Source organism: Argentina silus (genome assembly GCF_951799395.1).
Source record: "Argentina silus genome assembly, chromosome: 11".
Lineage (NCBI taxonomy): Eukaryota > Metazoa > Chordata > Actinopteri > Argentiniformes > Argentinidae > Argentina > Argentina silus.
The window spans coordinates 6,814,753-6,829,389 of record NC_139665.1 but is presented as its reverse complement, the minus strand read 5'-3'; the positions used below and the strand labels follow the sequence as shown (position 1 = coordinate 6,829,389).

At 45.9% G+C, this 14,637-nt stretch overlaps 1 protein-coding gene across 1 annotated transcript; it reads left to right on the top strand.

The window, feature by feature from the left end:
* Nucleotides 1-5,643: 5,643 nt before the first annotated feature.
* depdc1a (DEP domain containing 1a) lies at nucleotides 5,644-14,611 on the top strand (the record flags this gene model as incomplete). The annotated part of the gene is made up of 13 exons (XM_083680560.1): nucleotides 5,644-5,781; nucleotides 6,581-6,846; nucleotides 7,084-7,216; nucleotides 7,464-7,576; nucleotides 7,706-7,836; nucleotides 8,356-8,403; nucleotides 8,551-8,688; nucleotides 9,357-9,788; nucleotides 9,924-10,361; nucleotides 11,354-11,526; nucleotides 13,200-13,376; nucleotides 14,160-14,342; nucleotides 14,468-14,611. Exons 1-13 carry the CDS (start codon nucleotides 5,734-5,736, stop codon nucleotides 14,609-14,611), a joined length of 2,424 nt encoding a protein of 807 aa, XP_083536686.1. The 5' UTR covers nucleotides 5,644-5,733.
* Nucleotides 14,612-14,637: the final 26 nt, after the last annotated feature.

Sequence of the window (14,637 nt, the reverse complement as noted above, 5' to 3'; positions counted from 1 at the left end):
TGGAGTGAACAGAGACTGACTGTAATATAGAACACATGCCAACAAAATGTCTGCTTTACACTGAGACCTTCTTAATGAAATAGCTTTATGGGAATAATATAAAATATGGAACCCGATATGGAGAGACTTTGCAATGGATGAGAGCTTGAGGTTGACTGTTTTGTCCCTCTCTCTGTCTCTCCATCTCTCTTCCCCTATCCCTCTCTCTCTCTCTCTCTCCCTCTCTCTTCCACTCTCTCTCTCTTACCCTCTTTCTCTCTTACCCTCTCTCTGTCTCTCCCTCTCTCTTCTCCTGTCCCTCTCTCTCTCTCTCTCTCCCTCTCTCTTCCACTCTCTCTCTTACCCTCTTTCTCTCTTACCCTCTCTCTGTCTCTCCCTCAAGCCCATCATGTGAGGTCTCTGTCAGTCTTGCTCCCTGATCTCTCTCTCACTCCCACCATCTGGTTCTTGCAGGGTGCAGGAGGCTTCGTCAGAGATGCAGAGAGAGGGAGAGAGAGAGAGAGAGAGAGAGAGAGAGAGAGAGAGAGAGAGAGAGAGAGAGAGAGAGAGAGAGAGAGCGAGCTCCTCAGATGGAGTAGCTGTGTGAGGGCCAACGTCTCCAGATGTTGGACACGTGTTTCAGACACTCATTACTGGTTAATTGCGTCTCTCTCTCCAACTCACACAGCTGTCCCATGGCATGCTCACAATCCCCCCAAACGCACGCACGCACGCACGCACGCACGCACGCACGCACGCACACACGACAGACAGACAGACAGACAGACAAACAGACAGACACACACACACACACACACACACACACAAACACACACACACACGCACGCACGCACACACGCACACACGCACACACGCACACACACACACGCACACACACACACACACACACACACACACACACACACCACACGTTCTCTCATTCTCTCATTCTCTCTGCCAGAGGATATCTTAAGCGGATTTCTCCCATGAGGAGAAGAGGAGAGGAGGGGAGGCTCACTGTAAGAGAGAGAGAGAGAGAGAAAGAGAGAGAGATTGAGATAGAGATTGAGATAGAGAGTCCAATCTGATTCAATGTGATGATTACCTTCACAATCCTTCCACTAACCCTGTAAATGCTCTCATGCAATCTCCTCCTCTCCTCACGTCTTTATACCTGATCCTTACATTCAATTGGATGTTACTCACAGTGAGACATGTAGTTGTATTTGAACTGTCTTTCATTACCCGGTATAGTCTGTGTGCCGTATAATGCTATTTTGCTTGGACAATAAACGTATTACTTGACTAAACGCTTTTGGAACTTATAACAAAAACATCTTATTCACAAGGGTGAAATTCCCAAAGTCCATTTCAATGGGTGCCAGGGCAGAAGGGACAAACTGGCCATAAAGACATTGGGAAAAAAAAGGGTAATGACGATATCTCTGGCTGATAAAGGAGGACCAACCTCCCTATTTCAATCTCCCTATTCAATCTCCTTCAATTCAAATGAATAGAGAATTCAATTAGGAAAATACAATTCACATGACTAATATGAACATAATGTTACGTTTTATTTCATAGTGGAAATACAGCCAAAATGACAAATTGAGTATTTTTTTACGACAAAAATGAATGCTCTACCAGTCTTCAGAACAATATCTACATCTCAATCAAAGTTGCCATAAAGTCTACCTTTTTCTTGTTCTCATAATTTCATGCTGCAACCTTTTTGCATTCATTTAGATGGATTCTCTCATTTATGGCTAATGCACGTTGACAGCCGGTGCATAATTATTATCGTTTTGGGCTTTTTAGGTACAGCAAAGCCTCACAGAAGTGCTCTTCAAACATTCATATTGCACCAGAACATTCTACACATAACTAGAACATATTAGCATATAAATTGTCCCTCCTCTCCCATTGATCTGCATAGCTAACTGCAGCAGATAAATGTGTCATGAATATGTCAACGAGGTTGTCATTTCAAAGCCATTAGCCACACACTAAACCAGAAAATGAGCAGAGATCAGACGCTTTCTCTTTCTCTCTCTCTCTCTCTCTCTCTCTCTCTCTCTCTGTCTCTCTCGCTCTATTCCTTTCCCTCTCTCTTTCTCTCTCCCTGTATCTCTCTCTCCCCACATCTACCTCGCTCTGTGGGTGTGTTAATGTGTCTGGGGTCTTCTGGGCCTTCTGTGTGTCATCCTCAGACACCATCCCTCCTTCCTCCTCTCTCTCAGAGATCAGACTGTTGGACTGGGATCTGGCAGGACCCTGGTCCCATCTGTTAGAGAGAGAGAGGGAGTGAGAGAGAGGAGGAGAGCATGTGTGAGTGTTTGACTGGGCTTAGCGATATGTGTGTGTGTGTGTGTGTGTGTGTGTGTGTGTGTGTGTGTGTGCATATATGAGTGTTTACACAAAGGAATGTGTTGTGTGCATGTGTATATGCTTACTTATGCGTTGGGTATAAGCTGGGAGATGGGGACGGAACTTTGCATTTGTCTTCAGTATGTGACTACCAGGGGAGGCTGGTGGAGGTAGAAATCGGAGGACAGGCTCATTGTAATGCATGGAATGGAATGAAGACTGGTATCAAACATGGACTCATGGTAATGCATGGAACGGAATGAGGAATGGTATCAATACCATTCTTCATTCCGTTCCATGCATTACAATGAGGCCGTCCTCCGATTTCTACCTCCACTAGCCTCCCCTGGTCTACTGCTTCACCAACACTCATCAGACAGTGGGATGACAGCCTTCAGAGTAAAATGTGTTTGCAGCATAGTGTTGCTACCTGCTGTTCATAAAGTGCAACTGCAGCCTTATAATTGCACTGGAGTCAGCAGACTGAGGACAGGGAAGGAACACACTGTCCCATTTACATTTACATTTACATTTACATTTTAGACATTTAGCAGACTTACAGCAAGTACATTTGGCTAAGTAAGTGAATCATCTATACAAGAGAAAAACTAATCTATGCTAGGACCAGGAGCCATTGCCAGTCACAATACTAGAAGAATGAAGAATTACTTTTTTTTTTTTTTTAGAGAGAAACTTTACAGGGGGGTAGAGGGGATGAAGAGGTCTTTAGAAGGGACAGTCAAGATGTAGCCTGAAGAGATGGTTCTTCAGTCTTTGGTGGAAGATAGGTAGTGACTGCAGTCCTGACAGCAGTGGGAAGCTTGTTCCAAGAACACTGACACCAGGGGAGGCTGGTGGAGGTAGAAATCGGAGGACGGGCTCATTGTAATGCATGGAATGGAATGAGGAATGGTATCAAACATGTATATTTGATACCATTCCTCATTCCATTCCATGCATTACAATAAGCCCGTCTTCAGAATTTCGACCTCTATCAGCCTCCACTACAACCATGGGAGACCAGTGCAACCATTGCCTACCACTGGGAAAGTAAGAAATAAAACAAAGATCCATATTTATGTTCCAAAAAACTATTGAATATGAGAAGGTGTTTCTGGGTGTTTGGGCTAAGGGGAATTGTAAGACCAACGTTGTATGCTGGAATTCACTCCAATTGGCCACATGATTATACACCAGTTGAGGCTAGTGGAGGTAGCCACCAGCCTCCACCGTTATACACTGATTAATATAAGGTAGTAAAGGGTTGATTGAATGTTGATTGTATACAGTATGGTTGCAATTTCCATCTCAGTTACATCAAATTATTGGTAAATATGAGTTATGGATGAGCTGGGAGTTGAAGATTAATGCATTTTTTACAACAACAATTTTCTAAGTTTCCATCTTGATAAATTCAGGTGCTTGGTTGATTAAAAAACAAATAAACAACAGCATGTGTACCAGGGGAGGCTGGTGGAGGCAGAAATGGAGGATGGGCTCGATGTCTCAGCTGATGTTGACACAACAGGGTCATACAGTAGAGCGGGACTGACAGACCCTCTTGGTTGGTGCTCTGAATACAAAACACTATCATTACCACACCACCAAGTCAACAACCAGCACAGAGGAGCCAGACAGCAAACAGAAATCTATACTCACCAAGCACTTTATTAAAAACACTATACTAATACTGGGTAGGGCCTCCCTTTGCTCTCAGCCTCAATTATTTGTGACATTGATTCCACAAGATGTTGGAAACATTCCTTTGAAATTCTGGTCCATGATGACATGTTTGTATCACGCAATTCCTGCAGATTTTTCAGGTGCACTTTCAAGCTGTGAATCTCCCGTTCTACCACATCCCAAAGGTGTTCTATTGGATTCAGATCCGGTGACTGCGAAGGCCACTGAAGAACACTGAACTCATTGTCATGTTCATGAAAGCAGTTTGAGACGACTTTTGCTTTGTGACATGGTGCATTATCATGCTGGAAGTAGCCATTAGAAGATGAGTAAATTGAGTAAATTTTACCTGCTTAATTGATAAAGAAATAACAAAGGAATACCCCACACATGTCCATGAAACAGCTTTTGAGTCAATTGTCCAATTACTTATGGTCCCTTGAAAAAGAGGGGTCTACATATAAAAGAGCTGTAATTCTTAAACCCTTCCTCCAATTTGGATGTGAATACCCTCAAATTAAAGCTGAGAGTCTGCACTTTAAGCCCATATTCATATATAACTGTAACTTGAACAGCTAAAATAACAAAAATTGTGTCAGAGTCCAAATATATATAGACCTAACTGTATACTGTATATGGCCTGGCCATGCTATGGTATGGAATGTATAGGAAGCTTTCTCTCCTATAAGTACTGCGCCAATTTCTTTGTTCTTTGACTACTCTGGTTATCTCTTAGAGAGAGACACTATTGTACCTCCTGCAAGCTTGTATTAAAACTTATTATTAATAATTGTATTTGATTTGTATACGTCTTCATTCACTGAATTTTGGAGTTCGATACCCAACCGAATGTATTCGGAAGAAAGGATTATTTTCATCCACACTCTCCTCCGAGGAGGGAGGTGGTGGTGCTTTTAAATAAAATGGTGGACCGTTAATTATATGAGTATTGAGAGAGTAACTCTCCAGTCAATACAGTAGTAAGGAGAGAGTAGCTGCACCATGGAGATGTAACACAAGGGGGCACTGTACTGCATGCTGCAGCAGCTGGACTACTGCCTATTTAACTCAATGTTCCCCAGGACCAATTACAATCATAACATTTACATGAATTACATTTGCAAGAATGTATCTCATACAGTAGATTACATAAACCCTACAAACTATAGTCACAGATACATATCCATCTTGTAAATGGTTGTTGTCTTTAACAATTTAATGTTGTTGTTGTTGTTGTTTTTAGTGTAATGAATTCCCTTGTATCCTTGATGTAATAGCTTATTAATGTACGCAGTGTTTCAGAGTGAATATCAGGGACTGTTATACAATTGTTTGTTCATTTATAATGCACATTATTTATGCACAAACTTGATGCACATTCTGTCATCGAATTCAGATGAGACGGGGGATGTTGATATCGGATATGTTGAACTCAAGTCAATGTAACTCGTAGCCGGCCTCCTTGCCGTAGTTTCATTGGTCCTCCAAGCTCATGGATAGTCACATGACAATAACGTCGTCCAATCGGTTGCCGGCGGAACGGGGCTCGTAATTTTGAACCGTGGAACCTTCGGAATGCAGTGTGGTGAGGCGACGACAGCTATCAAACAACGACAGCGATTATTTGTGTTTTGATGGGTCGATTTGGTACAAGTAACACCGGGGTATTGCACGTTGATTAGAGTTATTTCTAGATTTAATACAATGAGTTCTCATATCGTCACTCCGGGACCTTACAGGGCGACAAAACTGGTAAGTAAGACGATGCTAATTTTCGGAGCCAGGTCAGTGTAACGTTCGCTGTCCCAGCTAAAATAGGACATTACGAACTACCTAAACTCAGTTTTATACTGCCAGAATATGTTGCACGTTGAGTTGCCTTGCCTGTTTGCTAGATCTTAAAAATAACGAATTGTCTGTTGTTTATACCTAGCTCCATTTGGTAGCTCGTATTCATTTTATATTATTTTACACTTAGGTTTAGCTGACGAATTAATGTAGGCAAATATGCACTGTCTACATCCCATACAATTATTACGAGCCTCCAAATGGGGCCAATAAATACACCCATGATTTCTTGACAGTCGCATGTAACTAATTTGGCTGCTATTCCATGTGTCCTGCTATTGTTGTGCTGCCTGCTGGTGTCCTCTGGTGTCACACCACCAGTATCATTTCCACTGTATTCAAGCTGACTAACGTGTTAGATTGTTTCATTTCAGCAGGATATTCAAGCCCTCAAACACCACCACCACAGCACTGTTCATCATGTGTTGGTTGTTGTGGTGCCGCTCGGGCAATCAAACATTTTTATTCAGGGCCTATTTGTTGAAAAATTGTGGTTGTTTTTCTTGATTGTTTTCTAACGTTGTCATTTTGTATGATGTATGGTTGTAAACTGTGTGTATGCAGTGCTCCCTTGTAAAATAGACCTTGGACTCCCGGCCAAAATAAAGGTTAAATAAAGAAAGTAATACATGTTCTCATGTTACTGTACAGAAGCCTACAGCTAAATCTGACTGCTTAAGTGTTGTGTTTTGTGCATCTGCAGTGGAATGAAGTGACAAAGCTCTTCCGAGCGGGAATGCCTCTTCGCAAACACCGGCAGCATTTCAGAGTGCACGGGAGCTGTTTTACCGGCGCGGCCGCTGTCGACTGGCTGCACGAGCTCCTCCGGAACAATAGCAACTTCGGACCGGACGTCACGAGGCAACAGACCCTCCAGCTGTTGAAAAAGTTCCTGAAGAACCACGTGATCGAGGACGTGAAGGGCCGATGGGGGTCGGAGGAGCTGGAGGATAACGCGCAACTCTACAGGTAGCTAGGCCGAAGTCTCTCTCTCTCTCTCTCTCACTCACACACACACACACACACACACACACACACACATACTCTCTCTCTCTCAGGTGTTTATCACCTGAACAGTTGGATAGGTGTGGCGCGGTTCTGAAGAAATAAATAAGCTGTGTCTCCAACTCGCATACCAACGTCTGGGGAAGTGGTGATGTTTTAGTTGTGTGTGAAATAACTAGAATTCCTCCTGCCGTGTTTCAGGTTTGCATCGACCTCTCCCCTGAAGCCTCTCCCCGGGTGCGCTCCGTCCTCCATGAACAAGACGTTCTCCATGAGGGAGAAGGAGGGCTTCTTCAAGTTCAGGAGCTCCAAGAAGTTTGACAAGGAGACTCTTGTAAGCACTGTTGACGTTTTAGAAAGCATTCCCTGGTGGTGTGTCTGGTGGGGGTGCTGCTTCTACGTGGTTTATAGTAACCTTGCCTCAACAGGAGGGTGGGAGGTGATGCTTCTACATGATTTACAGTAACTGTCCCTCAAAAGGAGGATGGGAGGGGATGCTTCTGTGATTTAGGTAACTGTCCCTCAACAGGAGGGTGGGAGGTGATGCTTCTATGTGATTTACTGTGACTGTCCCTCAACAGGAGAATGTGGACCCATCAGCCAATCAGCTGGCTCCGGCTGTGGAGGCGGTCCAACCCAGAGAGCTGACGGAGGATTACGTGCAGGAGGTCTGGAGGGACATCACACTCACACAGTAAGACCACACACACACGCATGCACAGTAAGACCATCTACACACACTCCCTCACACTATACTCACTTAATTAAATATCTGAACATTCACATTAAAAATTATCATCAGATAGTTAATTGTGTGTGTCAGTCTGCAGAGAACGTTGGGTCTGACAGCGCTGGAGGATGTTCTGGACCCGCGTCACATCAACGCTCAAAACATTGTTTACAACATGACTAACGTCAACAAGCATGGCGTGGTCACTCTGGAGGACAAGACAGGTGTGTATGTGAGTGTGTGTGTCACACCTCTCTGAACACACCTCTTCTGCTCTCTGATGGTGTACAGTAGGCTACAGCACACATGATTGATATATACACTCACTAGGCACTTTATTAGGAACACTATACTAATACTGGGTAGGGCCTCCCTTTGCTCTCAAAACGGCCTCAATTCTTTGTGACATTGATTCCACAAGATGTTGGAAACATTCCTTTGAGATTCTGGTCCATGATGACATGATTGCATCACGCAATTCCTGCAGATTTTTCGGGTGCACTTTCAAGCTGTGAATCTCCCGTTCTACCACATCCCAAAGGTGTTCTATTGGATTCAGATCCGGTGACTGGGAAGGCCACTGAAGAACACTGAACTCATTGTCATGTTCATGAAACTAGTTTGAGATGACTTTTGCTTTGTGACATGGTGCATTATCATGCTGGAACCCTAGCCATTAGAAGACTATCTATTGTTCTATAGGAGACATTATGCTAACATGTTGCTAACTGCTACCTCCACAGATGACCTCCCACACTGGGTGCTGTCTGCTATGAAGTGTCTGGCCAACTGTGAGTATGAGATCATGTAGTCCAGGGTTTGAATGGAGGCAGTGCCTGGGTGTGTGGGTGGGGTAAGACAAGACCATCTTCCCCCACACACACACAGTAAGACATTTTGAGTATAATGAAGCGAGTGCGTCATGTTTCTCCACACAGGGCCCAAGTGTGACTCCAGCCAGCCGTCCTACCCCGGCTTTGAGAGGGACGTGTTTAAGTCGGTGTCTGACTACTTCCTCAGCCTCCCTCAGCCTCTTCTCACCTTCCAGTTCTACGAGCTGTTTGTCAACGTCCTGGGTAGGTGGTGTGTGTGCAGGGCATTCTGGGAGCTGTTGAGTGAAGACAGAGCTGTCATTGGACATCCTGAAGAAGAGGAACCATCAGTTATACTCACACACACACACACACACACACACACACACACACACTCTCCCCCCCCTAACCCAAGGTGTTAATAAAACCAGGATTCACCTCAGTGTCGTTTGTCTCCTGCCTTCTGAAACTTATCAGATGCACTCTGGTTGGTCACTTTGGTTGAGGACAAATAACACGTGGTCGTTGGGTTCAGACTAAAGTCCTGGTTTCAGACTCTTGTTCTGCGTTCAGACTATAGTTCTTGGTTCAGACTAGTTTAGGATGTGAACTGACTTTCTTACATGTAACTCTGATAAGCAGAGCTAAACTCCGACCCAATAATACCTTTGACCAAACCTGACCCCAGAAGCATGAAATGGCAGCATTTGTATTCAGTGTTAACAAAGTTGTTATTCCTGCACTCTGCTCTGTCTCTGCTGTGGCTGGTTTGAACTAACTGCTGTGTGTCCAGTTACCTGCCCCCCCCCCCCCCCCCCCCGCTCTCCCCCCCCCACTCTCTCCCGCCTGTCCTCCCTGCTTGTTGATACACTACCAGCTTCAAGACTGTTGTTGTTGTTGTTTTTGTTTCTCTCCAACCCGGCCCCTCCCAGTCCTCTGTGGCTATGTCGCGGCCCCTCAGACCCAGAGAGGGAAGAGGAAGTGTGAGGATGTGCCCGGCTGCTCCCAGCCCGCCAAGGCTGCCCTCCTGAGCCAGGCCAGGACCCCCCACGCTGGCGCCGCCCATCTGTTGAAGTCCACCGAGTGTCTGCTGCTCAGTCTGATCCGGAAGGAGGCGTACGAGGAGGTGGAGTCTCCCATGAGGGAGGTGCTGGAGGGGAGGTGGCTAGTGCGGCCCCCCCCCACGCGCAGGGCCAGCCAGGGAGACGCCCTCCTGGGAGTGGGCCAATCACAGAGCGGCGCCGTGGCGTGCCGGAGGTTGCGACCTCGGAGCTGCTCTCTGGAGAGGATCCTGGATGAGTCATGTGACGTGACGTCCCAGCAGCAGCTGTTCCAGTCCACAGAGAGTCTCGCCTCCTTCAGGAGTCACAGCAGCACCTCCTCCCCCCCCCCACCCACCACCTCCACCCCCCAGCCCCAGCCCAGCACCTCCACCCCCCCATCCCACAGTGCAACAAAGTCCGACAGCTCCTCTGTGTCCATGGAGACTCCCTCTGCAGCGTCCTGTTCGGGTGCGAATGTTCCAGAAGGAGGCAGCCTCTCGCTGGTCCCTGCGGCGACGCTGTCCGTCAGCCACAGAGCCCGCCCCCTGGGTTCCTGTCTTGACGTCCTGAGGCACCGAGAGATGACCGGCAGCCGCCTCAGCGTTAATGCCCCCGTGGCCGAGATCACCGTCCGACCGGATGGACAGATAAGGCCCGGCCTTATCAGCCTGAGGGCCAGCAGCTGTGACCTCCGGCCCCTAGGCAGCTGTGACCTCCGGCCCTTAGGCCCAGCTGTGAGAGCCAGCAGCTCTGACCTGCTCACAGGAGTCTGTAGTTCTGACCTCCTACCACTAGGAGCCGCCGTTGACAGACGCTGCCAGAGTTCTTTGGACCTTTCCAGTGCTCCCTTCTTTCAATCCACTGTGTCCTCTCGGACACGCCGCCCTGAACACAGTAAGGCCATGTCTGTGTCTTGTCTGACCTGTATGTCTGTCTGACCTGTCTGTCTGCATGCTGCATGCTGTGTGCTGTGATGTCTGGGCTCCTGCATGTCTAACATCACCTAACTAACTGATCTCAGAGAAGCTGGAATGTTGGGGCAGACATCCCAAATCCTTCAGCTGCTTTTCCACCAGTAATGTCAAGTTCACTCACACCCCATTCCTGCCTGTAGTGAGAAACTAACTTTTTTAAAGTTCGTTTACAATGTTGATTTAATGTTATAGTTGAGACCTGATTCTTCATTAGCCTCACTGGTTTCTGTGTGTGCGTGTCTAGGTGTGTGTGTGTGTGTTCGTATGATGTGTGTGTGTGTGTTCATATGGTGTGTATGCTCATATGGTGTGTGTGTGTCTTCATATGATGTGTGTGTGTTCCCATATGTGTGTGTGTGTGTGTGTGTTCATATGATGTGTGTGTGTCTTCATATGATGTGTGTGTGTGTGTGTGCACGCGTGTGTGTTCATATGATGTTTGTATGTGTGTGTATGTTCATATGATGTGTGTTCATATGGTGTGTGTCTGTCTTCATATGGTGTGTGTGTGTGTTCATATGATGTGTGTGTGTGTGTGTGTGTCTTCATATGATGTGTGTGTTCATATCATGTGTGTGTTCATATGATGTGTGTGTGTGTTCATATGATGTGTTCATATGGTGTGTGTGTGTTCATATGGTGTGTGTGTCTTCATATGGTGTGTGTGTTCACGTGTGTTCATATGACGTATGTGTGTGTCTGTCTGTCTGTCAGTCTGTCTGTCTTCATATGATGTGTGTTCAAATGATTGTGTGTTCATATAATGTGATGTGTGTGTGTGTGTGTCTGTCTGTTTGTCTTTATATGATGTGTGTGTGTGTCTTCATATGATGTGTGTGTCTGTCTGTCTGTCTTCATATGATGTCTGTGTTCATATGATGTTTGTATGTTTCATGACGTGTGTGTGTGCAGGTCTCCTTCAGCCTCAGATGGAGCGCGTGGCCATCGAGGCGTTGCAGCTGTGCAGTTTGCTCCTCCCCCCCGCCAGCCGCCGGAAGCTGCAGCTGCTCATGAGGATGATGTCACGCATGAGTCAGAACGTCGACATGCCCCGCCTCCACCACGTCATAGGCACACGCACGCTGGTGAGGTCATCGTAACACACAGGTTAACGTAGCAACATGGGTGGGGTGGTGGGCTTGTTCCTCCGTCTAGTGTGTTGTGCCTTTCTAAAGGACCTGGTCAACTTGTAGTTAAAGTGGAATTTTACTCTGTAATCCAGTGGATTTGTTGTTTTCATTCATTTTTCATTGTTGTCATTCGTAGACACATTCACAAAAAAAAATCATGTTGTAAAACAATCTCTGAGTCAAGATATCTTGCTTTAAATGCCCTGATTAGTCCTGATGTTCCAAATTGCCCATTTTAGTCAATTCCTACAACTCCCAAGATTCCCCTTTCCCTCCCACGCAAAGTCCTTCTGTTGAACAGCGCGAGAGCTAGCGGGTGCTGCTCTCTGGGAATCACTGGCAGAGTAGAGCAGGGTCAGAGTGCAAACAATCTCATTTGACATATTTTAACACAATATTTTTAGGAAGTAAACACAGACCTTGTGCTTCCAGAGCTATGATGCAGCTGCTAGTGTTGCACAATGTACTGGCTCTACAAAAGTATCACGAGAGAGATACCGTTTTTTTTATTTGAACATAACTGCCTGGCACAGTATTTTACTTTGGGCTGTGCGGAATATTATCTTATAAATGTAATTTGTCTATATACTCACGGGGGCGGGGGCATGCACTCTGCATGCGTAGTGGGCGTGTGGCTGGGAAAGACAACACTGAACAATCGCACACGTGGCGTTCACAAGGAGGAAAGAGAAGGATGGAAGCTGCAAGTGTCGATGCTGGCCCTCCCCAGCTTGTTGATCAAAAGGATGCCACAAATGAAATCTGGCATTACTTTGCTTATAAGACCCAATGATGACGGCGAGCTGACGGAAATCACAAAACCTATTTGTAAAAGTAAAGGCCATGCAGTCAAAAATGTACATTTCACATTTAGCCAAGAATTTTTCTGATAGAAGGCATCCCGACCTCTTCAAGGAGTTCAAATCATGACAGGTCAGCGAACAGGTCTGATCGCTAAAGAAATGAAAATAAGAATTTCCATGTTCTGTTATTAAATAGGATATTCTTTTACTTTGCCTGATGTTCTTTTGGTTGCCATGGTATCGTTTAAGATTCAGAATCGTGATACTTGAGGTGGTATCAGTATCAGTCAAAATGTTGGTATAGTGACAACACTAGCAGCTGCACGCAAAATGATGATAGCTCGAGCCAGTATGCATTGTGGATTGACCAGAAATACACATGAAAATGGGTTTAGGGTTAACCCTAACCTGAAACATCCCATCCTTTTTTGAATGTCCTGGTGCCGTTAGGCCTGGAGGTTGCACAATGTCAGCTGCTTTGCTTGTTTTAGATGATGTGTTAAGTTCCCTTGACTGAAAAAAAAATCACCTAGACTTCTCCAGGGCTTTCGATACGGTAAGCTGTTACCGACTCATCCAGAGGTTGTCTGAAATAGGCCAGGATCAGACTTCATGTAGATGGGTTGAAAACAACGTATGTCTTCTGATGGTGTTAAATCTGTTTTTTTTGGATATAACAAAAGATGTCCCACAAGGCTCGGTTCTTGGTCCGGTCGTCTTTAGTTTTCAATCCTGCTGGATCTAGAATGTTGTAACTCTATATTCTATACTAGAGTAGCTCGATATTCTATACTCGAGTAATTCAACATTCGATATCTATACTAGATGGTACACACGTTCTCTCGCTGCGTGCTCAGCTGTGAGGAGGAAGTGGATCTGGACGAGCTGCTGGCCACCCGCCTGGTCTCCTTCCTGCTGGACCACCATCACCAAGTCCTCCACGTCCCCCTCTACCTGCAGGACGCCGTTCACCACCACCTAGACTACCTCAGGAGGGTCCAGGTAACATACACACACACACAGGCTCAGCCCACCACCACCTAGACTACATCCGGAGGATCCAGGTAACACACACACACAGGCTCAGCCCATGACCACCTACACTACCTCGGGAGGGTCCAGGTAACACACACACACACAAACATACAGTGCCATCGGAAAGTATTCAGACCCCTTCACTTTTTCCACATTTTGTTGTGTTATAGACTCAATTTAAAATGGATTAAATTAAAAGAATTTGCCACTTTCAGAAGGCACTGTATCTATATCTAAATGTACAATATATCTGTATACTGTACATATACAAACACACACACCACTATCACCACGACCACGCCCCAACGTGTGTGTGTTTGTGTGTGTGTGTGTGTGTGTATATATATATATATATATATATATATATATATATATATATATATACACACACACACACACACACACACACACACAGAGGCTCTGCCCACGACCATCTAGACTACCTCAAGAGGGTCCTGGTAAAACGAACACACACACACAGTGTGTTGTGTTTACCTTTTCATCCAGATGTGTGTGTTGTTATTTACCTTATCTGTCTGTGTGTGTGTGTGGTGTTTACCTTCTCATCCAGATGTGTGTCTGTGTTGTTTACCTTATGTCTGTGTGTGTGTGTGGTGTTTACCTTCTCATCCAGATGTGTCTGTGTTGTTTACCTTATGTCTGTGTGTGTGTGGTGTTTACCTTCTCATCCAGATGTGTGTCTGTTGTTTACCTTACCATCCAGGCGTGTGTGTTGTCTCTCCTGCGTAGATCTCGTACCCGTGCGGAGGGGGCGTCCCAGTGCCCCTCTACTCGTTCTGCCGTCAGATCAGCAGCCAGGAGTTTGAACAGCAGAAGACCAGCGTCTCTCAGGCGGCCATCGCTGAGCTGCTGGAGAGTATTGTTAAAGACGGCCACATGTCGGCCAGGGAGAGGAGAAAGAAACTCAAACTGGTACCTTCACCCTCCATACCTCCCTTCATCCCTCCCTTCTTCCCTCCGGTCATACACCCTCCATTGTGTAGCATTGTTGTGTCCAGATATCTGACTGTAGATGAGTGTAATGTTGTTGTGTCCAGTTCCAGAAGCAGTACCCAGAGATCTACAGTCGCCGGTTCCCGACGCCGGAGAGCGAGGCACAACTGCTTGTAGACAAACCAAAGATCAAACCTCCCATGATGCTCAGCCTGAAGAAGACCAAAGCCTTCAGCATCAGGAACTAAACGACTCAAGTATGTGTGGCTGTGTG